The sequence below is a fragment of the Mixophyes fleayi genome, chromosome 4 (assembly GCF_038048845.1).
Source record: "Mixophyes fleayi isolate aMixFle1 chromosome 4, aMixFle1.hap1, whole genome shotgun sequence".
NCBI lineage: Eukaryota > Metazoa > Chordata > Amphibia > Anura > Limnodynastidae > Mixophyes > Mixophyes fleayi.
In genome coordinates this window covers 20,079,549-20,104,488 of record NC_134405.1, presented here as the reverse complement: position 1 = coordinate 20,104,488, position 24,940 = coordinate 20,079,549, and the positions used below count along the sequence as shown (strand labels likewise).

Below are 24,940 nucleotides of genomic sequence, written 5' to 3'. Positions count from 1 at the left end.
CATAGTGACCGAGCCAACGTAGTACCCACACGTTTCCCACAGTGACCGCGCCAACGTGGTACCCACACGTTACCCACAGTGACCGCACCAACGTGGTACCCACACGTTACCCATAGTGACCGAGCCCTCCTGCTAACCACACTCTACCCAGAGTGACCGAGCCCTCCTGGTAACCTCACGTTACCCACAGTGACCGAGCCCTCCTGGTAACCACACGTTACCCATAGTGACCGAGCCAACGTAGTACCCACACGTTACCCATAGTGACCGAGCCCTCCTGGTACCCACACGTTACCCATAGTGACCGAGCCAACGTAGTACCCACACGTTACCCACAGTGACCGCGCCAACGTGGTACCCACACGTTACCCACAGTGACCGCACCAACGTGGTACCCACACGTTACCCATAGTGACCGAGCCCTCCTGGTAACCACACTCTACCCAGAGTGACCGGGCCCTCCTGGTAACCTCACGTTACCCACAGTGACCGAGCCCTCCTGGTAACCACACGTTACCCATAGTGACCGAGCCCTCCTGGTAACCACACGTTACCCATAGTGACCGAGCCCTCCTGGTAACCACACGTTACCCATAGTGACCGAGCCCTCCTGGTAACCACATGTTACCCATAGTGACCGAGCCAACGTAGTACCCACACGTTACCCATAGTGACTGAGCTCTCCTGGTAACCACACGTTACCCAGAGTGACCGGGCCCTCCTGGTAACCTCACGTTACCCACAGTGACCGAGCCCTCCTGGTAACCACACGTTACCCATAGTGACCGAGCCCTCCTGGTAACCACACGTTACCCATAGTGACCGAGCCCTCCTGGTAACCACACGTTACCCATAGTGACCGAGCCCTCCTGGTAACCACATGTTACCCATAGTGACCGAGCCAACGTAGTACCCACATGTTACCCATAGTGACCGAGCCAACGTAGTACCCACACGTTACCCACAGTGACCACGCCAACGTGGTACCCACACGTTACCCACAGTGACCGCGCCAATGTAGTACCCACACGTTACCCATAGTGACCGAGCCCTCCTGGTAACCACACTCTACCCAGAGTGACCGAGCCCTCCTGGTAACCACACGTTACCCATAGTGACCGAGCCCTCCTGGTAACCACACGTTACCCATAGTGACCGAGCCCTCCTGGTAACCACATGTTACCCATAGTGACCGAGCCAACGTAGTACCCACACGTTACCCATGGTGACTGAGCTCTCCTGGTAACCACACGTTACCCATAGTGACCGAGCTCTTGTAGTAACCACACGTTACCCATAGTGACCGAGCCCTCCTGGTAACCACACGTTACCCATAGTGACCGAGCCCTCCTGGTAACCACACGTTACCTATAGTGACCAAGCCACCGTGGTAACCACATGTTACCCACAGTGACCGAGCCCTCCTGGTAACCACACGTTACCCATAGTGACCGAGCCCTCCTGGTAACCACACGTTACCCATAGTGACCGAGCCCTCCTGGTAACCACATGTTACCCATAGTGACCGAGCCAACGTAGTACCCACACGTTACCCATAGTGACTGAGCTCTCCTGGTAACCACACGTTACCCATAGTGACCGAGCCCTCCTGGTAACTACACGTTACCCACAGTGACCGAGCCCTCCTTGTAACCACACTCTACCCATAGTGACCGAGCCCTCCTGGTAACCACACGTTACCTATAGTGACCAAGCCACCGTGGTAACCACATGTTACCCATAGTGACCGAGCCAACGTAGTACCCACACGTTACCCACAGTGACCACGCCAACGTGGTACCCACACGTTACCCACAGTGACCGCGCCAACGTGGTACCCACACGTTACCCATAGTGACCGAGCCCTCCTGGTAACCACACTCTACCCAGAGTGACCGAGCCCTCCTGGTAACCTCACGTTACCCACAGTGACCGAGCCCTCCTGGTAACCACACGTTACCCATAGTGACCGAGCCCTCCTGGTAACCACACGTTACCCATAGTGACCGAGCCCTCCTGGTAACCACACGTTACCCATAGTGACCGAGCCCTCCTGGTAACCACATGTTACCCATAGTGACCGAGCCAACGTAGTACCCACACGTTACCCATGGTGACTGAGCTCTCCTGGTAACCACACGTTACCCATAGTGACCGAGCTCTTGTAGTAACCACACGTTACCCATAGTGACCGAGCCCTCCTGGTAACCACACGTTACCCATAGTGACCGAGCCCTCCTGGTAACCACACGTTACCTATAGTGACCAAGCCACCGTGGTAACCACATGTTACCCATAGTGACCGAGCCCTCCTGGTAACCACACGTTACCCATAGTGACCGAGCCCTCCTGGTAACCACACGTTACCCATAGTGACCGAGCCCTCCTGGTAACCACATGTTACCCATAGTGACCGAGCCAACGTAGTACCCACACGTTACCCATAGTGACTGAGCTCTCCTGGTAACCACACGTTACCCATAGTGACCGAGCCCTCCTGGTAACTACACGTTACCCACAGTGACCGAGCCCTCCTTGTAACCACACTCTACCCATAGTGACCGAGCCCTCCTGGTAACCACACGTTACCTATAGTGACCAAGCCACCGTGGTAACCACATGTTACCCATAGTGACCGAGCCAACGTAGTACCCACACGTTACCCATAGTGACCGAGCCCTCCTGGTACCCACACGTTACCCATAGTGACCGAGCCAACGTAGTACCCACACGTTACCCATAGTGACCGAGCCCTCCTGGTACCCACACGTTACCCATAGTGACCGAGCCAACATAGTACCCACACGTTACCCACAGTGACCGAGCCCTCCTGGTAACCTCACGTTACCCACAGTGACCGAGCCCTCCTGGTAACCACACGTTACCCACAGTGACCGAGCCCTCCTGGTAACTACACGTTACCCATAGTGACCGAGCCCTCCTGGTAACCACACGTTACCCATAGTGACCGAGCCCTCCTGGTAACCACACGTTACCCATAGTGACCGAGCCCTACTGGTAACCACACTCTACCCATAGTGACCGAGCCCTCCTGGTAACCACACGTTACCTATAGTGACCAAGCCACCGTGGTAACCACATGTTACCCATAGTGACCGAGCCAACGTAGTACCCACACGTTACCCATAGTGACCGCGCCAACGTGGTACCCACACGTTACCCACAGTGACCGCACCAACGTGGTACCCACACGTTACCCATAGTGACCGAGCCCTCCTGGTAACCACACTCTACCCAGAGTGACCGAGCACTCCTGGTAACCTCACGTTACCCACAGTGACCGAGCCCTCCTGGTAACCACACTCTACCCAGAGTGACCGAGCACTCCTGGTAACCTCACGTTACCCACAGTGACCGAGCCCTCCTGGTAACCACACGTTACCCATAGTGACCGAGCCCTCCTGGTAACCACACGTTACCCATAGTGACCGAGCCCTCCTGGTAACCACACGTTACCCATAGTGACCGCGCCAACGTGGTACCCACACGTTACCCACAGTGACCGCACCAACGTGGTACCCACACGTTACCCATAGTGACCGAGCCCTCCTGGTAACCACACTCTACCCAGAGTGACCGAGCACTCCTGGTAACCTCACGTTACCCACAGTGACCGAGCCCTCCTGGTAATCACACGTTACCCATAGTGACCGAGCCCTCCTGGTAACCACACGTTACCCATAGTGACCGAGCCCTCCTGGTGACCACACGTTACCCATAGTGACCGAGCCCTCCTAGTAACCACACGTTACCCATAGTGACCAAGCCAACGTAGTACCCACACGTTACCCATAGTGACTGAGCTCTCCTGGTAACCACACGTTACCCATAGTGACCGAGCCCTCCTGGTAACTACACGTTACCCACAGTGACCGAGCCCTCCTTGTAACCACACTCTACCCATAGTGACCGAGCCCTCCTGGTAACCACACGTTACCTATAGTGACCAAGCCACCGTGGTAACCACATGTTACCCATAGTGACCGAGCCAACGTAGTACCCACACGTTACCCATAGTGACCGAGCCCTCCTGGTACCCACACGTTACCCATAGTGACCGAGCCAACGTAGTACCCACACGTTACCCACAGTGACCGAGCCCTCCTGGTAACCTCACGTTACCCACAGTGACCGAGCCCTCCTGGTAACCACACGTTACCCACAGTGACCGAGCCCTCCTGGTAACTACACGTTACCCATAGTGACCGAGCCCTCCTGGTAACCACACGTTACCCATAGTGACCGAGCCCTCCTGGTAACCACACGTTACCCATAGTGACCGAGCCCTACTGGTAACCACACTCTACCCATAGTGACCGAGCCCTCCTGGTAACCACACGTTACCTATAGTGACCAAGCCACCGTGGTAACCACATGTTACCCATAGTGACCGAGCCAACGTAGTACCCACACGTTACCCATAGTGACCGCGCCAACGTGGTACCCACACGTTACCCACAGTGACCGCACCAACGTGGTACCCACACGTTACCCATAGTGACCGAGCCCTCCTGGTAACCACACTCTACCCAGAGTGACCGAGCACTCCTGGTAACCTCACGTTACCCACAGTGACCGAGCCCTCCTGGTAACCACACGTTACCCATAGTGACCGAGCCCTCCTGGTAACCACACGTTACCCATAGTGACCGAGCCCTCCTGGTAACCACACGTTACCCATAGTGACCGCGCCAACGTGGTACCCACACGTTACCCACAGTGACCGCACCAACGTGGTACCCACACGTTACCCATAGTGACCGAGCCCTCCTGGTAACCACACTCTACCCAGAGTGACCGAGCACTCCTGGTAACCTCACGTTACCCACAGTGACCGAGCCCTCCTGGTAACCACACGTTACCCATAGTGACCGAGCCCTCCTGGTAACCACACGTTACCCATAGTGACCGAGCCCTCCTGGTAACCACATGTTACCCATAGTGACCGAGCCAACGTAGTACCCACACGTTACCCATAGTGACTGAGCTCTCCTGGTAACCACACGTTACCCATAGTGACCGAGCTCTTGTAGTAACCACACGTTACCCATAGTGACCGAGCCCTCCTGGTAACCACACGTTACCCATAGTGACCGAGCCCTCCTGGTAACCACACGTTACCCATAGTGACCGAGCCCTCCTGGTAACCAAATGTTACCCATAGTGACCGAGCCAACGTAGTAACCACATGTTACCCATAGTGACCGAGCCAACGTAGTACCCACACGTTACCCATAGTGACCGCGCCAACGTGGTACCCACACGTTACCCACAGTGACCGCACCAACGTGGTACCCACACGTTACCCATAGTGACCGAGCCCTCCTGGTAACCACACTCTACCCAGAGTGACCGAGCACTCCTGGTAACCTCACGTTACCCACAGTGACCGAGCCCTCCTGGTAACCACACTCTACCCAGAGTGACCGAGCACTCCTGGTAACCTCACGTTACCCACAGTGACCGAGCCCTCCTGGTAACCACACGTTACCCATAGTGACCGAGCCCTCCTGGTAACCACACGTTACCCATAGTGACCGAGCCCTCCTGGTAACCACACGTTACCCATAGTGACCGCGCCAACGTGGTACCCACACGTTACCCACAGTGACCGCACCAACGTGGTACCCACACGTTACCCATAGTGACCGAGCCCTCCTGGTAACCACACTCTACCCAGAGTGACCGAGCACTCCTGGTAACCTCACGTTACCCACAGTGACCGAGCCCTCCTGGTAACCACACGTTACCCATAGTGACCGAGCCCTCCTGGTAACCACACGTTACCCATAGTGACCGAGCCCTCCTGGTAACCACATGTTACCCATAGTGACCGAGCCAACGTAGTACCCACACGTTACCCATAGTGACTGAGCTCTCCTGGTAACCACACGTTACCCATAGTGACCGAGCTCTTGTAGTAACCACACGTTACCCATAGTGACCGAGCCCTCCTGGTAACCACACGTTACCCATAGTGACCGAGCCCTCCTGGTAACCACACGTTACCCATAGTGACCGAGCCCTCCTGGTAACCAAATGTTACCCATAGTGACCGAGCCAACGTAGTACCCACACGTTACCCATGGTGACTGAGCTCTCCTGGTAACCACACGTTACCCATAGTGACCGAGCTCTTGTAGTAACCACACGTTACCCATAGTGACCGAGCCCTCCTGGTAACCACACGTTACCCATAGTGACCGAGCCCTCCTGGTAACCACACGTTACCTATAGTGACCAAGCCACCGTGGTAACCACATGTTACCCATAGTGACCGAGCCCTCCTGGTAACCACACGTTACCCATAGTGACCGAGCCCTCCTGGTAACCACACCTTACCCATAGTGACCGAGCCCTCCTGGTAACCACATGTTACCCATAGTGACCGAGCCAACGTAGTACCCACACGTTACCCATAGTGACTGAGCTCTCCTGGTAACCACACGTTACCCATAGTGACCGAGCCCTCCTGGTAACTACACGTTACCCACAGTGACCGAGCCCTCCTTGTAACCACACTCTACCCATAGAGACCGAGCCCTCCTGGTAACCACACGTTACCTATAGTGACCAAGCCACCGTGGTAACCACATGTTACCCATAGTGACCGAGCCAACGTAGTACCCACACGTTACCCATAGTGACCGAGCCCTCCTGGTACCCACACGTTACCCATAGTGACCGAGCCAACGTAGTACCCACACGTTACCCACAGTGACCGAGCCCTCCTGGTAACCACACTCTACCCAGAGTGACCGAGCACTCCTGGTAACCTCACGTTACCCACAGTGACCGAGCCCTCCTGGTAACCACACGTTACCCATAGTGACCGAGCCCTCCTGGTAACCACACGTTACCCATAGTGACCGAGCCCTCCTGGTAACCACACGTTACCCATAGTGACCGCGCCAACGTGGTACCCACACGTTACCCACAGTGACCGCACCAACGTGGTACCCACACGTTACCCATAGTGACCGAGCCCTCCTGGTAACCACACTCTACCCAGAGTGACCGAGCACTCCTGGTAACCTCACGTTACCCACAGTGACCGAGCCCTCCTGGTAACCACACGTTACCCATAGTGACCGAGCCCTCCTGGTAACCACACGTTACCCATAGTGACCGAGCCCTCCTGGTAACCACATGTTACCCATAGTGACCGAGCCAACGTAGTACCCACACGTTACCCATAGTGACTGAGCTCTCCTGGTAACCACACGTTACCCATAGTGACCGAGCTCTTGTAGTAACCACACGTTACCCATAGTGACCGAGCCCTCCTGGTAACCACACGTTACCCATAGTGACCGAGCCCTCCTGGTAACCACACGTTACCCATAGTGACCGAGCCCTCCTGGTAACCAAATGTTACCCATAGTGACCGAGCCAACGTAGTACCCACACGTTACCCATGGTGACTGAGCTCTCCTGGTAACCACACGTTACCCATAGTGACCGAGCTCTTGTAGTAACCACACGTTACCCATAGTGACCGAGCCCTCCTGGTAACCACACGTTACCCATAGTGACCGAGCCCTCCTGGTAACCACACGTTACCTATAGTGACCAAGCCACCGTGGTAACCACATGTTACCCATAGTGACCGAGCCCTCCTGGTAACCACACGTTACCCATAGTGACCGAGCCCTCCTGGTAACCACACCTTACCCATAGTGACCGAGCCCTCCTGGTAACCACATGTTACCCATAGTGACCGAGCCAACGTAGTACCCACACGTTACCCATAGTGACTGAGCTCTCCTGGTAACCACACGTTACCCATAGTGACCGAGCCCTCCTGGTAACTACACGTTACCCACAGTGACCGAGCCCTCCTTGTAACCACACTCTACCCATAGAGACCGAGCCCTCCTGGTAACCACACGTTACCTATAGTGACCAAGCCACCGTGGTAACCACATGTTACCCATAGTGACCGAGCCAACGTAGTACCCACACGTTACCCATAGTGACCGAGCCCTCCTGGTACCCACACGTTACCCATAGTGACCGAGCCAACGTAGTACCCACACGTTACCCACAGTGACCGAGCCCTCCTGGTAACCTCACGTTACCCACAGTGACCGAGCCCTCCTGGTAACCACACGTTACCCATAGTGACCGAGCCCTCCTGGTAACCACACATTACCCATAGTGACCGAGCCCTCCTGGTAACCACACGTTACCCATAGTGACCGAGCCCTCCTAGTAACCACACGTTACCCATAGTGACCGAGCCAACGTAGTACCCACACGTTACCCATAGTGACTGAGCTCTCCTGGTAACCACACGTTACCCATAGTGACCAAGCCACCGTGGTAACCACATGTTACCCATAGTGACCGAGCCAACGTAGTACCCACACGTTACCCACAATGACCACGCCAACGTGGTACCCACACGTTACCCACAGTGACCGAGCCAACGTAGTACCCACACGTTACCCATAGTGACTGAGCTCTCCTGGTAACCACACGTTACCCATAGTGACCGAGCCCTCCTGGTAACTACACGTTACCCACAGTGACCGAGCCCTCCTTGTAACCACACTCTACCCATAGTGACCGAGCCCTCCTGGTAACCACACGTTACCTATAGTGACCAAGCCACCGTGGTAACCACATGTTACCCATAGTGACCGAGCCAACGTAGTACCCACACGTTACCCATAGTGACCGAGCCCTCCTGGTACCCACACGTTACCCATAGTGACCGAGCCAACGTAGTACCCACACGTTACCCACAGTGACCGAGCCCTCCTGGTAACCTCACGTTACCCACAGTGACCGAGCCCTCCTGGTAACCACACGTTACCCATAGTGACCGAGCCCTCCTGGTAACCACACATTACCCATAGTGACCGAGCCCTCCTGGTAACCACACGTTACCCATAGTGACCGAGCTCTCCTAGTAACCACACGTTACCCATAGTGACCGAGCCAACGTAGTACCCACACGTTACCCATAGTGACTGAGCTCTCCTGGTAACCACACGTTACCCATAGTGACCAAGCCACCGTGGTAACCACATGTTACCCATAGTGACCGAGCCAACGTAGTACCCACACGTTACCCACAATGACCACGCCAACGTGGTACCCACACGTTACCCACAGTGACCGCGCCAACGTGGTACCCACACGTTACCCATAGTGACCGAGCCCTCCTGGTAACCACACTCTACCCAGAGTGACCGAGCCCTCCTGGTAACCTCACGTTACCCACAGTGACCGAGCCTTCCTGGTAACCACACGTTACCCATAGTGACCGAGCCCTCCTGGTAACCACACGTTACCCATAGTGACCGAGCCCTCCTGGTAACCACACGTTACCCATAGTGACCGAGCCCTCCTGGTAACCACATGTTACCCATAGTGACCGAGCCAACGTAGTACCCACACGTTACCCATAGTGACGGAGCTCTCCTGGTAACCACACGTTACCCATAGTGACCGAGCTCTTGTAGTAACCACACGTTACCCATAGTGACCGAGCCCTCCTGGTAACCACACGTTACCCATAGTGACCGAGCCCTCCTGGTAACCACACGTTACCTATAGTGACCAAGCCACCGTGGTAACCACATGTTACCCATAGTGACCGAGCCAACGTAGTACCCACACGTTACCCATAGTGACCGAGCCCTCCTGGTACCCACACGTTACCCATAGTGACCGAGCCAACGTAGTACCCACACGTTACCCACAGTGACCGCGCCAACGTGGTACCCACACGTCACCCACAGTGACCGCGCCAACGTGGTACCCACACGTTACCCATAGTGACCGAGCCCTCCTGGTAACCACACTCTACCCAGAGTGACCGAGCCCTCCTGGTAACCTCACGTTACCCACAGTGACCGAGCCCTCCTGGTAACTACACGTTACCCACAGTGACCGAGCCCTCCTGGTAACCACACGTTACCCATAGTGACCGAGCCCTCCTGGTAACCACACGTTACCCATAGTGACCGAGCCCTCCTGGTAACCACACGTTACCTATAGTGACCAAGCCACCGTGGTAACCACATGTTACCCATAGTGACCGAGCCAACGTAGTACCCACACGTTACCCATAGTGACCGCGCCAACGTGGTACCCACACGTTACCCACAGTGACCGCACCAACGTGGTACCCACACGTTACCCATAGTGACCGAGCCCTCCTGGTAACCACACTCTACCCAGAGTGACCGAGCCCTCCTGGTAACCTCACGTTACCCACAGTGACCGAGCCCTCCTGGTAACCACACGTTACCCATAGTGACCGAGCCCTCCTGGTAACCACACGTTACCCATAGTGACCGAGCCCTCCTGGTAACCACACGTTACCCATAGTGACCGAGCCCTCCTAGTAACCACACGTTACCCATAGTGACCGAGCCAACGTAGTACCCACACGTTACCCATAGTGACTGAGCTCTCCTGGTAACCACACGTTACCCATAGTGACCAAGCCACCGTAGTAACCACATGTTACCCATAGTGACCGAGCCCTCCTGGTAACCACACGTTACCCATAGTGACCGAGCCCTCCTAGTAACCACACGTTACCCATAGTGACCGAGCCCTCCTAGTAACCACACGTTACCCATAGTGACCGAGCCCTCCTAGTAACCACACGTTACCCATAGTGACCGAGCCAACGTAGTACCCACACGTTACCCATAGTGACTGAGCTCTCCTGGTAACCACACGTTACCCATAGTGACCAAGCCACCGTAGTAACCACATGTTACCCATAGTGACCGAGCCCTCCTGGTAACCACACGTTACCCATAGTGACCGAGCCCTCCTAGTAACCACACGTTACCCATAGTGACCGAGCCAACGTAGTACCCACACGTTACCCATAGTGACTGAGCTCTCCTGGTAACCACACGTTACCCATAGTGACCAAGCCACCGTAGTAACCACATGTTACCCATAGTGACCGAGCCCTCCTGGTAACCACACGTTACCCATAGTGACCGAGCCCTCCTAGTAACCACATGTTACCCATAGTGACCGAGCCAACGTAGTACCCACACGTTACCCATAGTGACTGAGCTCTCCTGGTAACCACACGTTACCCATAGTGACCGAGCCCTCCTGGTAACTACACGTTACCCACAGTGACCGAGCCCTCCTTGTAACCACACTCTACCCATAGTGACCGAGCCCTCCTGGTAACCACACGTTACCTATAGTGACCAAGCCACCGTGGTAACCACATGTTACCCATAGTGACCGAGCCAACGTAGTACCCACACGTTACCCATAGTGACCGAGCCCTCCTGGTACCCACACGTTACCCATAGTGACCGAGCCAACGTAGTACCCACACGTTACCCACAGTGACCGAGCCCTCCTGGTAACCTCACGTTACCCACAGTGACCGAGCCCTCCTGGTAACCACACGTTACCCATAGTGACCGAGCCCTCCTGGTAACCACACATTACCCATAGTGACCGAGCCCTCCTGGTAACCACACGTTACCCATAGTGACCGAGCTCTCCTAGTAACCACACGTTACCCATAGTGACCGAGCCAACGTAGTACCCACACGTTACCCATAGTGACTGAGCTCTCCTGGTAACCACACGTTACCCATAGTGACCAAGCCACCGTGGTAACCACATGTTACCCATAGTGACCGAGCCAACGTAGTACCCACACGTTACCCACAATGACCACGCCAACGTGGTACCCACACGTTACCCACAGTGACCGCGCCAACGTGGTACCCACACGTTACCCATAGTGACCGAGCCCTCCTGGTAACCACACTCTACCCAGAGTGACCGAGCCCTCCTGGTAACCTCACGTTACCCACAGTGACCGAGCCTTCCTGGTAACCACACGTTACCCATAGTGACCGAGCCCTCCTGGTAACCACACGTTACCCATAGTGACCGAGCCCTCCTGGTAACCACACGTTACCCATAGTGACCGAGCCCTCCTGGTAACCACATGTTACCCATAGTGACCGAGCCAACGTAGTACCCACACGTTACCCATAGTGACGGAGCTCTCCTGGTAACCACACGTTACCCATAGTGACCGAGCTCTTGTAGTAACCACACGTTACCCATAGTGACCGAGCCCTCCTGGTAACCACACGTTACCCATAGTGACCGAGCCCTCCTGGTAACCACACGTTACCTATAGTGACCAAGCCACCGTGGTAACCACATGTTACCCATAGTGACCGAGCCAACGTAGTACCCACACGTTACCCATAGTGACCGAGCCCTCCTGGTACCCACACGTTACCCATAGTGACCGAGCCAACGTAGTACCCACACGTTACCCACAGTGACCGCGCCAACGTGGTACCCACACGTCACCCACAGTGACCGCGCCAACGTGGTACCCACACGTTACCCATAGTGACCGAGCCCTCCTGGTAACCACACTCTACCCAGAGTGACCGAGCCCTCCTGGTAACCTCACGTTACCCACAGTGACCGAGCCCTCCTGGTAACTACACGTTACCCACAGTGACCGAGCCCTCCTGGTAACCACACGTTACCCATAGTGACCGAGCCCTCCTGGTAACCACACGTTACCCATAGTGACCGAGCCCTCCTGGTAACCACACGTTACCTATAGTGACCAAGCCACCGTGGTAACCACATGTTACCCATAGTGACCGAGCCAACGTAGTACCCACACGTTACCCATAGTGACCGCGCCAACGTGGTACCCACACGTTACCCACAGTGACCGCACCAACGTGGTACCCACACGTTACCCATAGTGACCGAGCCCTCCTGGTAACCACACTCTACCCAGAGTGACCGAGCCCTCCTGGTAACCTCACGTTACCCACAGTGACCGAGCCCTCCTGGTAACCACACGTTACCCATAGTGACCGAGCCCTCCTGGTAACCACACGTTACCCATAGTGACCGAGCCCTCCTGGTAACCACACGTTACCCATAGTGACCGAGCCCTCCTAGTAACCACACGTTACCCATAGTGACCGAGCCAACGTAGTACCCACACGTTACCCATAGTGACTGAGCTCTCCTGGTAACCACACGTTACCCATAGTGACCAAGCCACCGTAGTAACCACATGTTACCCATAGTGACCGAGCCCTCCTGGTAACCACACGTTACCCATAGTGACCGAGCCCTCCTAGTAACCACACGTTACCCATAGTGACCGAGCCCTCCTAGTAACCACACGTTACCCATAGTGACCGAGCCCTCCTAGTAACCACACGTTACCCATAGTGACCGAGCCAACGTAGTACCCACACGTTACCCATAGTGACTGAGCTCTCCTGGTAACCACACGTTACCCATAGTGACCAAGCCACCGTAGTAACCACATGTTACCCATAGTGACCGAGCCCTCCTGGTAACCACACGTTACCCATAGTGACCGAGCCCTCCTAGTAACCACACGTTACCCATAGTGACCGAGCCAACGTAGTACCCACACGTTACCCATAGTGACTGAGCTCTCCTGGTAACCACACGTTACCCATAGTGACCAAGCCACCGTAGTAACCACATGTTACCCATAGTGACCGAGCCAACGTAGTACCTACACGTTACCCACAGTGACTACGCCAACGTGGTACCCACACGTTACCCACAGTGACCGCGAAAACGTGGTACCCACACGTTACCCATAGTGACCGAGCCCTCCTGGTAACCACACTCTACCCAGAGTGACCGAGCCCTCCTGGTAACCTCACGTTACCCACAGTGACCGAGCCCTCCTGGTAACCACACGTTACCCATAGTGACCGAGCCCTCCTGGTAACCACACGTTACCCATAGTGACCGAGCCCTCCTGGTAACCACACGTTACCCATAGTGACCGAGCCCTCCTGGTAACCACATGTTACCCATAGTGACCGAGCCAACGTAGTACCCACACGTTATCCATAGTGACTGAGCTCTCCTGGTAACCACACGTTACCCATAGTGACCGAGCTCTTGTAGTAACCACACGTTACCCATAGTGACCGAGCCCTCCTGGTAACCACACGTTACCCATAGTGACCGAGCCCTCCTGGTAACCACACGTTACCCATAGTGACCGAGCCCTCCTGATAACCACACGTTACCCATAGTGACCGAGCTCTTGTGGTAACCACACGTTACCCATAGTGACCGAGCCCTCCTGGTAACCACACGTTACCCATAGTGACCGAGCCCTCCTGGTAACCACACGTTACCCATAGTGACCGAGCCCTCCTGGTAACCACACGTTACCCATAGTGACCGAGCCCTCCTAGTAACCACACGTTACCCATAGTGACCGAGCCAACGTAGTACCCACACGTTACCCATAGTGACTGAGCTCTCCTGGTAACCACACGTTACCCATAGTGACCAAGCCACCGTGGTAACCACATGTTACCCATAGTGACCGAGCCAACGTAGTACCCACACGTTACCCACAGTGACCACGCCAACGTGGTACCCACACGTTACCCACAGTGACCGCGCCAACGTGGTACCCACACGTTACCCATAGTGACCGAGCCCTCCTGGTAACCACACTCTACCCAGAGTGACCGAGCCCTCCTGGTAACCTCACGTTACCCATAGTGACCGAGCCCTCCTGGTAACCACACGTTACCCATAGTGACCGAGCCCTCCTGGTAACCACACGTTACCCATAGTGACCGAGCCCTCCTGGTAACCACATGTTACCCATAGTGACCGAGCCAACGTAGTACCCACATGTTACCCATAGTGACTGAGCTCTCCTGGTAACCACACGTTACCCATAGTGACCGAGCTCTTGTAGTAACCACACGTTACCCATAGTGACCGAGCCCTCCTGGTAACCACACGTTACCCATAGTGACCGAGCCCTCCTGGTAACCACACGTTACCCATAGTGACCGAGCCCTCCTGATAACCACACGTTACCCATAGTGACCGAGCTCTTGTGGTAACCACACGTTACCCATAGTGACCAAGCCACCGTGGTAACCACATGTTACCCATAGTGACCGAGCCAACGTAGTACCCACACGTTACCCACAGTGACCACGCCAACGTGGTACCCACACGTTACCCACAGTGACCGCGCCAACGTGGTACCCACACGTTACCCATAGTGACCGAGCCCTCCTGGTAACCACACTCTACCCAGAGTGACCGAGCCCTCCTGGTAACCTCACGTTACCCATAGTGACCGAGCCCTCCTGGTAACCACACGTTACCCATAGTGACCGAGCCCTCCTGGTAACCACACGTTACCCATAGTGACCGAGCCCTCCTGGTAACCACATGTTACCCATAGTGACCGAGCCAACGTAGTACCCACACGTTACCCATAGTGACTGAGCTCTCCTGGTAACCACACGTTACCCATAGTGACCGAGCTCTTGTAGTAACCACACGTTACCCATAGTGACCGAGCCCTCCTGGTAACCACACGTTACCCATAGTGACCGAGCCCTCCTGGTAACCACACGTTACCCATAGTGACCGAGCCCTCCTGATAACCACACGTTACCCATAGTGACCGAGCTCTTGTGGTAACCACACGTTACCCATAGTGACCGAGCCCTCCTGGTAACCACACGTTACCCATAGTGACCGAGCTTTTGTAGTAACCACATGTTACCCATAGTGACCGAGCCCTCCTGGTAACCACACGTTACCCATAGTGACCGAGCCCTCCTGGTAGCCACACGTTACCCATAGTGACCGAGCCCTCCTGGTAACCACACGTTACCCATAATGACCGAGCCCTCCTGGTAACCACACGTTACCCATAGTGACCGAGCCCTCCTGGTAACCACACGTTACCCATAGTGACCGAGCCACCATGGTAACCACACGTTACCCATAGTGACCGAGCCCTCCTGATAACCACACGTTACCCATAGTGACCGAGCCCTCCTGGTAACCACACGTTACCCATAGTGACCGAGCTCTTGTAGTAACCACACGTTACTCATAGTGACCGAGCCCTCCTGGTAACCACACGTTACCCACAGTGACCGAGCCCTCCTGGTAACCACAGGTTACCCACAGTGACCGAGCCCTCCTGGTAACCACACGTTACCCATAGTGATCGAGCCCTCCTGGTAACCACACGTTACCCATAGTGACCGAGCCCTCCTGGTAACCACACGTTACCCATAGTGACCGAGCTCTTGTAGTAACCACACGTTACTCATAGTGACCGAGCCCTCCTGGTAACCACACGTAACCCACAGTGACCGAGCCCTCCTGGTAACCACACGTTACCCACAGTGACCGAGCCCTCCTGGTAACCACACGTTACCCACAGTGACCGAGCTCTCCTAGTAACCACACGTTACCCATAGTGACCGAGCCCTCCTGGTAACCACACGTTACCCATAGTGACCGAGCCCTCCTGGTAACCACACGTTACCCACAGTGACCGAGCCCTCCTTGTAACCACACTCTACCCATAGTGACCGAGCCCTCCTGGTAACCACACGTTACCTATAGTGACCAAGCCACCGTGGTAACCACATGTTACCCATAGTGACCGAGCTCTTGTAGTAACCACACGTTACTCATAGTGACCGAGCCCTCCTGGTAACCACACGTAACCCACAGTGACCGAGCCCTCCTGGTAACCACACGTTACCCACAGTGACCGAGCCCTCCTGGTAACCACACGTTACCTATAGTGACCAAGCCACCGTGGTAACCACATGTTACCCATAGTGACCGAGCTCTTGTAGTAACCACACGTTACTCATAGTGACCGAGCCCTCCTGGTAACCACACGTAACCCACAGTGACCGAGCCCTCCTGGTAACCACACGTTACCCATAGTGACCGAGCCAACGTAGTACCCACACGTTACCCATAGTGACCGAGCCTTCCTGGTACCCACACGTTACCCATAGTGACTGAGCCAACGTAGTACCCACACGTTACCCACAGTGACCGCGCCAACGTGGTACCCACACGTTACCCACAGTGACCGCGCCAACGTGGTACCCACACGTTACCCATAGTGACCGAGCCCTCCTGGTAACCACACTCTACCCAGAGTGACCGAGCCCTCCTGGTAACCTCACGTTACCCATAGTGACCGAGCCCTCCTGGTAACCACACATTACCCATAGTGACTGAGCCCTCCTGGTAACCACACATTACCCATAGTGACCGAGCCCTCGTATAACCACACGTTACCCATAGTGACCGAGCCCTCCTAGTAACCACACGTTACCCATAGTGACCGAGCCAACGTAGTACCCACACGTTACCCATAGTGACTGAGCTCTCCTGGTAACCACACGTTACCCATAGTGACCGAGCCCTCGTATAACCACACGTTACCCATAGTGACCGAGCCCTTGTAGTAACCACACGTTACCCATAGTGACCGAGCCCTCCTGGTAACCACACGTTACCCATAGTGACCGAGCCCTCCTGGTAACCACACGCTTTTTACTGAAAGAGGTTCAGAGACAATGAAGCAATACAGACTAATTTCTAAACTTAAATTGGATACCATCAACCTTCACAACCCCAGGGGCAACCACCAAAACTGCTGGGACAACATGGCGGACATCATATGTGGTAGTAGGTGGGAATGTCTCACCCTCACCGTCCTTCTTACTGATTCATTTCCCCATGAAACTCTGCAGTGAATTTTATCAAGGACTCAGAAGATATTGATAGATGACCTCACTTTTCATAGAACTAAGAGCAGCTATTACCAGCAGTCTCTGTATCGGAAGTAACAGTGGGCCTGATTCATTAAGGATCTTAAATGAAGAGGATTCTTATTTCAGTCTCCTGGACAAAACCATGTTACATTGCAAGGGGAGCAAATTTGCACATAAGTTAAATACTGACTGTTTTTTCATGTAGGACACAAATATCAACTTTGAATTTCAGTGTACAAATACGCCATCAAGTATTTGTGTGCTACATGAAAAAACAGTCAGTATATAACTTATGGGCCAAACAGAACACTCATTTGCACCCCTTGCATTGTAACATGGTTTTGTTCAGGAGACTGAAATAAGAATCCTCTTCATTTAAGATCCTTAATGAATCAGGCCCCGTATTACTAATTATAACACCGTACTCATCCTTCCTAAGCTGATCCATACCCTAGCCCAGTGGATTCAACATTTTTTCAGTTCAAGGCACCTTTAGGGCTTCCATAATTCTTTCAAGGCACCCCTCCAAAATAATTACCAACTAGTCCCCTGCCTTGCTTACCACTGGCCCTGCCCGGGGCATCCTTGTGAGATCACCGAGACATCCCAGGGAGCCTAGACACACAGTTTGCGAGCCACTGCCCTAGGCTATAGAAATTGCTTTTTAATTATGCCTTTGCCAAGGCCAATGCCCTACTTTGGTGTTCCTTGTCATGGTGTAGTTGATCAAATAGAGCATGCTGCATGTTTATGCAGATACAAGGCACACTGCAATTTAGAGTTGAGCTAGGATATGCTCCTTCCCAACTCTAAATCTGTCTGCACATTTTAAGATTGCCCCCCCCCCACCCCTACAGTTTTTACAAACATGCAAATTTGCTCCTTCTTTTCTGCTTTGCTCTTAACTCTATATGAGCCTCAAAATGCAGATTTCTCCCGTAAATAATAGAAATTAGTCCTGATTTTATGTTGCAATTTTAGGGTGTATTCTTGGTAGAATGGGCTATGAACTGAGTAGATCGGTGGGGACCTACGGTAGCCAAATGTCCATTTTGGGAATGTTTGAATATAGGTTACATCACAAATCGGTGCTAAGAAGCCCTCAGAGGGCCACCAAGCATCAGATTAAATGAAACAATCAATTTATTTTAGGGCTCTCATTTTCTGCTAGTGCACATACTACCCCTGGGAGACAGCAGGGGTAACAACTAGAAGATAGCGGGACTTATCTGGCGGACAATTGCATTGGGAAATTAGAGGCAGCTGGTGGCTATGAATTTATTGCATTCATTGTCATTTGTCCTACAAATGTGACCCGTGTGTGACGCACAGCGGCTGCTCGCAGCTTGCATTCTTATTTTGAGTTGAGTGTATCTTAGATCTGCGTCCACCCACGGGTTGTGCATATGTAAATTCAGAACAGTAGGGGAGTGGCGCAGCTTGTCAGTCACCCAATCAGAGATGTGTCCTACTTTGACTTACACATATCTGTAAGATATACGTTTGGAGCCGTGTCTTTACGGATCTCACAGGCCTGTGCAAGTTTCTGAGCTGATGATGTTTATTTTGTAACTTACCTGTATGCTAGATTCAAAGATGCCGATATCCTAAGGTACATGTAACTCATTATACACCTCACAATTGTATACATTTTTACATTGAACTCAGGCCCGCTAAGTACATATATGACATTCACATGAGCCAATTGTGTAGTTGTGAGTTTTCCCCTTAAATAGTAATTTTTACGCTACACATAAAGGTACAGGATTACCCAATTTTAGAACATGCCTTCTAAATATCTTTTGTAAAATTTTATTTCAATACAACTTGGTCTTAGTTTAAACTGCCCCCATCACAGACACCCAGTGGAGGCAGCCATATTGTGGTTCCATCAGACCCTGTAACCAGTATACGGTAGACCTGACAGTAGTGCTGGCACTGGTTCATAGTGACTGGATAATCCTTATGAATGGTGATCCCGCCCACAAAATGTCAGCTTCCCTTTAAGGACATTATGACAACAAGTAATAATATCATCAAAACAATATTATAAACATAAGTCAACCTATGCATATTTTTCAAATAACATGAAGTGCAGCCTTCAACTATTATACATTTTGCATAATGATAGTTTGACATTAGAATCCACATACCTATTAACCTTAGATTATAATCTCAACCTGGAGGCAGATCACATTTATCTTAGAGCCAATCAAAATATCTTCTCTTGAGCGAATGATTTTTGTCTGTTCATCCAACAGCTCATGGCCGTCCACGTACCCAACCCAGCCGTCCTTCTAGAGGCTAAGAGAAGCGGCACAAGGGTGTTCAGTGGTCTGGAAGAGTGTGCCCTCCGTCACGCACCCGCCCTTGCCAAGCTTGCCGATTGCCTACGCTCTTGCTATGGACCTGCAGGAAACCTCAAGTTGCTGGTCACTAGACTGGGCAATCCCTTGGTCAGTGGAAATGCCCTGACTATACTTTCCGAGCTGGAGATAGAGCATCCCGCTGGGATTCTGGTCCGCCAGGGCTGTCAAACCCAAGCCCAGGAATGCGGGGATGGCACCACTACTGTGCTACTGCTAGCCGGGGCACTCATGTCTGAGGCTGAGATCCTGCTAAGAGCTGGTATGCCAGCATCTGAGCTATGCTTTGGATATAGGCTAGCATGTACCCATGCCTGCCAGCACTTAGTGGCACAAAGCTTCTATCCGTGGGCAGCAGATGAGAAGCATCCTATCCATCATGAGATGACATCTGTTGATGAATTATCAGCCAAATCCCTTCACCATCCTTTTTCATCAGCACGTCCTGGATGGTTGTCATCAAATCTCTCCAAAGATAAACTTCCGGGCCACCCACTGCCATTTGGAGCCCAACGTGAAGATCACCTACTGAGATACACATTGGCATATGCTGCCTCCACAGCACTGACATCTCCTCTATTGAAGGGCACGACATTTAATGATCTGGTGGGACAGGCATGCTCAGTACCATTAGGTGAAGATCCTGAGTCTCTTCAGGTGTTGGGTTTCCCTGGAGGTAATCTGGATAATTCCTGGATAGTGAAAGGGGCTGTATTGCCACTGGAGCCCTTAGGGACAACTACAAGGGTGGAGAGTACGAGACTAGCACTATACATGTGCCCATTTGGTGAACAGAAGACAGGAGGAACTGGTACCTTCTTGATTGAGCAGGCACGTGCACTGGTAGAACTGGGAGCTGGCAAAGAGCAAGTGGAGAAATGTAGGGTTGAGGCACTGTGCCAAGCTGGAGTAACGGTGTTGGCAGTTGCAGGGTCAGTAAGCGAGCTGGCACTTCACTTCTGCAATCAGGCTGGCATCTTAGTGGTAAAGCTGGAAAGGCGTAGTCAGGCACGTCAGTTGGTGCTGGCAACCGGAGCTCAGGTTCTCACCACAGACCAACGAGCCCCTGAGTGTGAAGAGATGGGACATTGCCAAAGAGTTTACCCAACTGAAATTGGAGAACAACAAGTGCTAGTGTTTGAATCAGGCCCCCAAGTGAATAGGGGCCAAATTACAGTGGTGGTGAGGGCAGCTACTCCACATGTGGTGGAGGCGTCTAAAGAAGTAATACGAGCAGCAGTTCAGTGCTACAGAGCTCTGAGAGAGGAACCGAAGATGGTGGTTGGAGCCGGATCTGCTGAGATGGAGCTCAGTGTACATCTGGAGAGGCTTGGCCAACATCATCCAGGTCTAGAACAACAAGGGTTATTGGCCTTCTCCCGGGCTATGGCATCTCTTCCCCGCACACTGGCTCATAACTGGGGTCTAGATGAGATGAAGGCAATGGGGGAACTGAGAGTTAGGCACGAGAGAGGAGAGACAGACATGGGGATAGGAGAAGATGGGGTAGGACCAACTAAAGTGCTGGACCCACTCATAGTAAAGAGAAGAGCCCTGGAGCTGGCCACGGATGTAGCAGTTACTCTCATCGGCTGTGGAGAGGTGATAGTAGCAAAGAAGAGTGGAGGACCAAAGTTCCGAAAAGAGAACCGAAATTGGGACCTAGAGCCTGACCTCATAGACTGAGGAACCACATTTTACATACATGTCTATATTTAGAACATTGCATTCAAACACACACTCTGATACATATACCAACAGTAATATATACACATCTAGTTAATTCACCTACGTAAATTGTAATCATTTCCACTGGTTTATGCTACATCACTTAAAACCATCCACCTACGGGGATCGAGTTCTTGGCGTGTTGGGATATTTGTGCTGTCATTTCTACATTTCATCACATGAGGGCAATAGTGAGCTAAATCCTGGAATCTATTTCATATATTTCTTTCAAGATAGGAGTTATGTTCTATTATGTGTTCTACCTATATACCAATAAAATACATGTCTGTGGAATAAAATGGCTTGACCTATGACAATGCATGTTTCTTTATTTTAATCTAGAAGGAACACAGGAGGATAGTGGCAATGTAACTAAAATATATAATAAAGTTGACATATAAAATAGCTACACAACACTTTGCACATGTATGTAAAGTTATAAAACACTGCACACATAATATGATTGTGTTACAAATAGATATAACAGGTTAGATTGCAGTCATTTCTGCACAGTTTCAATGCTATAAATATTGGCCAATAAGTAGCATGCAAACTTGTACAAGTTCTGATCTACTAATGTTGGAGAATTACTGGTTGATTTGCTATCCAATATAGAAATATGTTACTTCCTCGATGCATTTTTTTATGAACGTCCGTTTTTGATCTGTGTTCCTTTGATGAACATAACTTTGTATATGCTCTGACCTGTAGTTGTAGTACCCTTAATAATGTCACTTATCTATATATTTCATCTTTCCTTCCTGCATGATGTCTCCATACGTTGGTGTCCCTTTCCCGTACACAGCGTTGTAGCATCACAGACACAATTAGTGGACCCACCTTGGCACTGGCCCTCCTGGGGCACAGAGGAGGTACTCCCGTAAGGAAGACGTGTAATGGATTAGCTGGATTCTGTACTATTCTTGATTAGCGCTGGCTTACCTGAGGTGCAGAGTCTAACGAACTCCCCGGTGTTCACCAATAACCGCCGCAAGGCGGGATGGGCTTAGCTGCCGGGAGACGCAGGTCACGGTCCTCAGGCTTGCCTCAAGAAGTAGTGTAGCGGCTGAAGTAGCAGGGGAATGCAGCGTGAAGGGAATCCGGTTCGGTACACGGCTGGCGGAAGCAGTACGAATCAGAGTGGTCAGCAAGCCGGGTCGGTACACAGGTATGGCAGAGAGAGGAACGTCAACAATCCGGGTCATGGTCACAGGCAAACTGAATAGTGGACTAGCCGGGTCAGAACACAAGTGTAGGAGATCCAGAAAGGTCAGCAAGCAGGGACTGGAACACAGGAGGTCAATTCACAAGGAGCAGGCACAGGGGAACAGGAGCCAGGAACAGGTAAGATGCTCTGACACTCCCCGCCCTGTGTTAGCGGTCATGTGACAGCCGAACCCGGAAGTGCGGCTTCCGGGTCCGACGGAGCAGGGGAACGAAGGAAGGTAAGTTTTCGTTACAAGACGCAGACTGTGCTGTGGGACACGCACCGGTGGCACCCCCCAACGGATGTTGTCTGAAACAGGGCAAGGGTCAGGGCGAGCTACACTAGTCTGGAGACAGAATACTTGCCAAAGGTCAAGATATCCAACAGACTGGGATCATCAGAAAGGCCAGGTCAGTAAGGGATTGTCGGACAGCAATCATAAAGCAGGCACAGAGAAGGTCAGGAGCAAGGCAGGTCAGTAACTGATGGTCAGATCAGCTTCAATAATGTAGCACAGAAATAGCAAAGATCATCATCCTCATCACCATTTATTTATATAGCGCCACTAATTCCGCAGCGCTGTACAGAGAACTCACTCACATCAGTTCCTGCCCAATTGGAACAGCAAAGATGCTCAGGCACAGTGATGAGTGAATGTACCTTTAAATACAGCAACTCCTGGCATCAGAACACAGCATAAAACACAGAGCGCAGGCATACGTCTAAGCAGGATCCCAGGAACAGGATCGATGGTCAAGGTTATGTCACTGCGAGCAACATGTTAGGGTACCACCTTCCCTAAAGGTACCTGCTGTCATGATACCGGGCACCCACAGGCTATTTACCCTGGGCAGTCGGTGAGGTTACCCAGCAAAGGTCTACCGTACCAGCTAAGCACTTACCAGGCTTCCTTCAGCCTATCACCCACCCTCAGTAACGTGGATATGGAAATATATGTTCATATCCAGGCAAATATCAGGATAAAGAATGCTGCATTTTATTAACACAGAAAACTCCAATAGCGATACAGCACTTTTATGTAATGTTTAACCTTGTCATACTACAGCTGATAAAAGATCAGCACTATACCGGTCTTTTAGTAACTTGCCAACCCCATCCACTCTGAGCTTCAACCTATGCGGCAGAGAGTCCTTTTCCGATGGTGCCAACGGGCACACAGAGCCAAACCTGCCGGGATTCCGGACAAAGGATAAAGACTTGCTCATCACTGCAGTCCTTTACGGTCGTCCAATTCTTCAGTCAGTCCAGTGGGAGCCATATCCCCTTGCCAGTCCTGAGATTCAGCTCACGATCACTGACATGTTACCTGTCTCGGTTCTTATGGTTCTCAGCCTTTGGCTCCAGCGGCTGAGGATACCAGGTTCACACAATGGATCTCCCGAGAAGAGCCTGATTACTGGTGATAACATTAGTGAGGACATTTCTCCAGGGTTATCGCCTTTGTTACTGATCTGCAGATGATCACCCTCTGACTGTCTGGCACTTCCTGGCCACTCTTCTGGAGACTATCCTGGTTCCCAACCAGTGCATGAGCCAACGCTTGATGTTGGCAGGATCAGTCTTACCCAGGTTGGCAGCAGCTCTTTTACAGGCTGTTGGTTTAACATGAAGACACAGTATCTGCACACATTAATAAATGCATGGTGTGGCTGGATCACATATGAATAAATTATTGTAATAAATTATCATCAGGCAGTTATACACATCAGGCAGTTATACACATCTGTGGGCAGCATGGTGGCTCAGTGGTTAGCACTGCTGCCTCACAGCACTGGGGTCATGACTTTGATTCCCGACCATGGCCTTATCCGTGTGGAGTTTGTATGTTCTCCCCGTGTTTGCGTGGGTTTCCTCCGGTTTCCTCCCATATTCCAAAAACAAACTGGTAGGTTAATTGGCTGCTATTAAATTGCCCTTAGTCTGTCTCTGTCTGTCTATATTAGGGGATTTAGATTGCAAGCTCCAATGGGGCA

The 24,940-nt window shown here is 52.4% G+C and overlaps 1 protein-coding gene across 1 annotated transcript in view; it reads left to right on the top strand.

The window, feature by feature from the left end:
• The window catches only part of LOC142149700 (T-complex protein 1 subunit theta-like), a 30,570-nt gene extending 8,514 nt beyond the window's left edge, over positions 1–22,056 (top strand). Inside the window, exon 2 of the mRNA XM_075205006.1 lies at positions 19,907–22,056. Coding sequence (XP_075061107.1) covers positions 19,910–21,697 — 1,788 coding nt within the window. The 5' untranslated portion in view covers positions 19,907–19,909 and the 3' untranslated portion in view covers positions 21,698–22,056. The remainder of the gene's footprint in view (positions 1–19,906) is intronic.
• Positions 22,057–24,940: the final 2,884 nt, after the last annotated feature.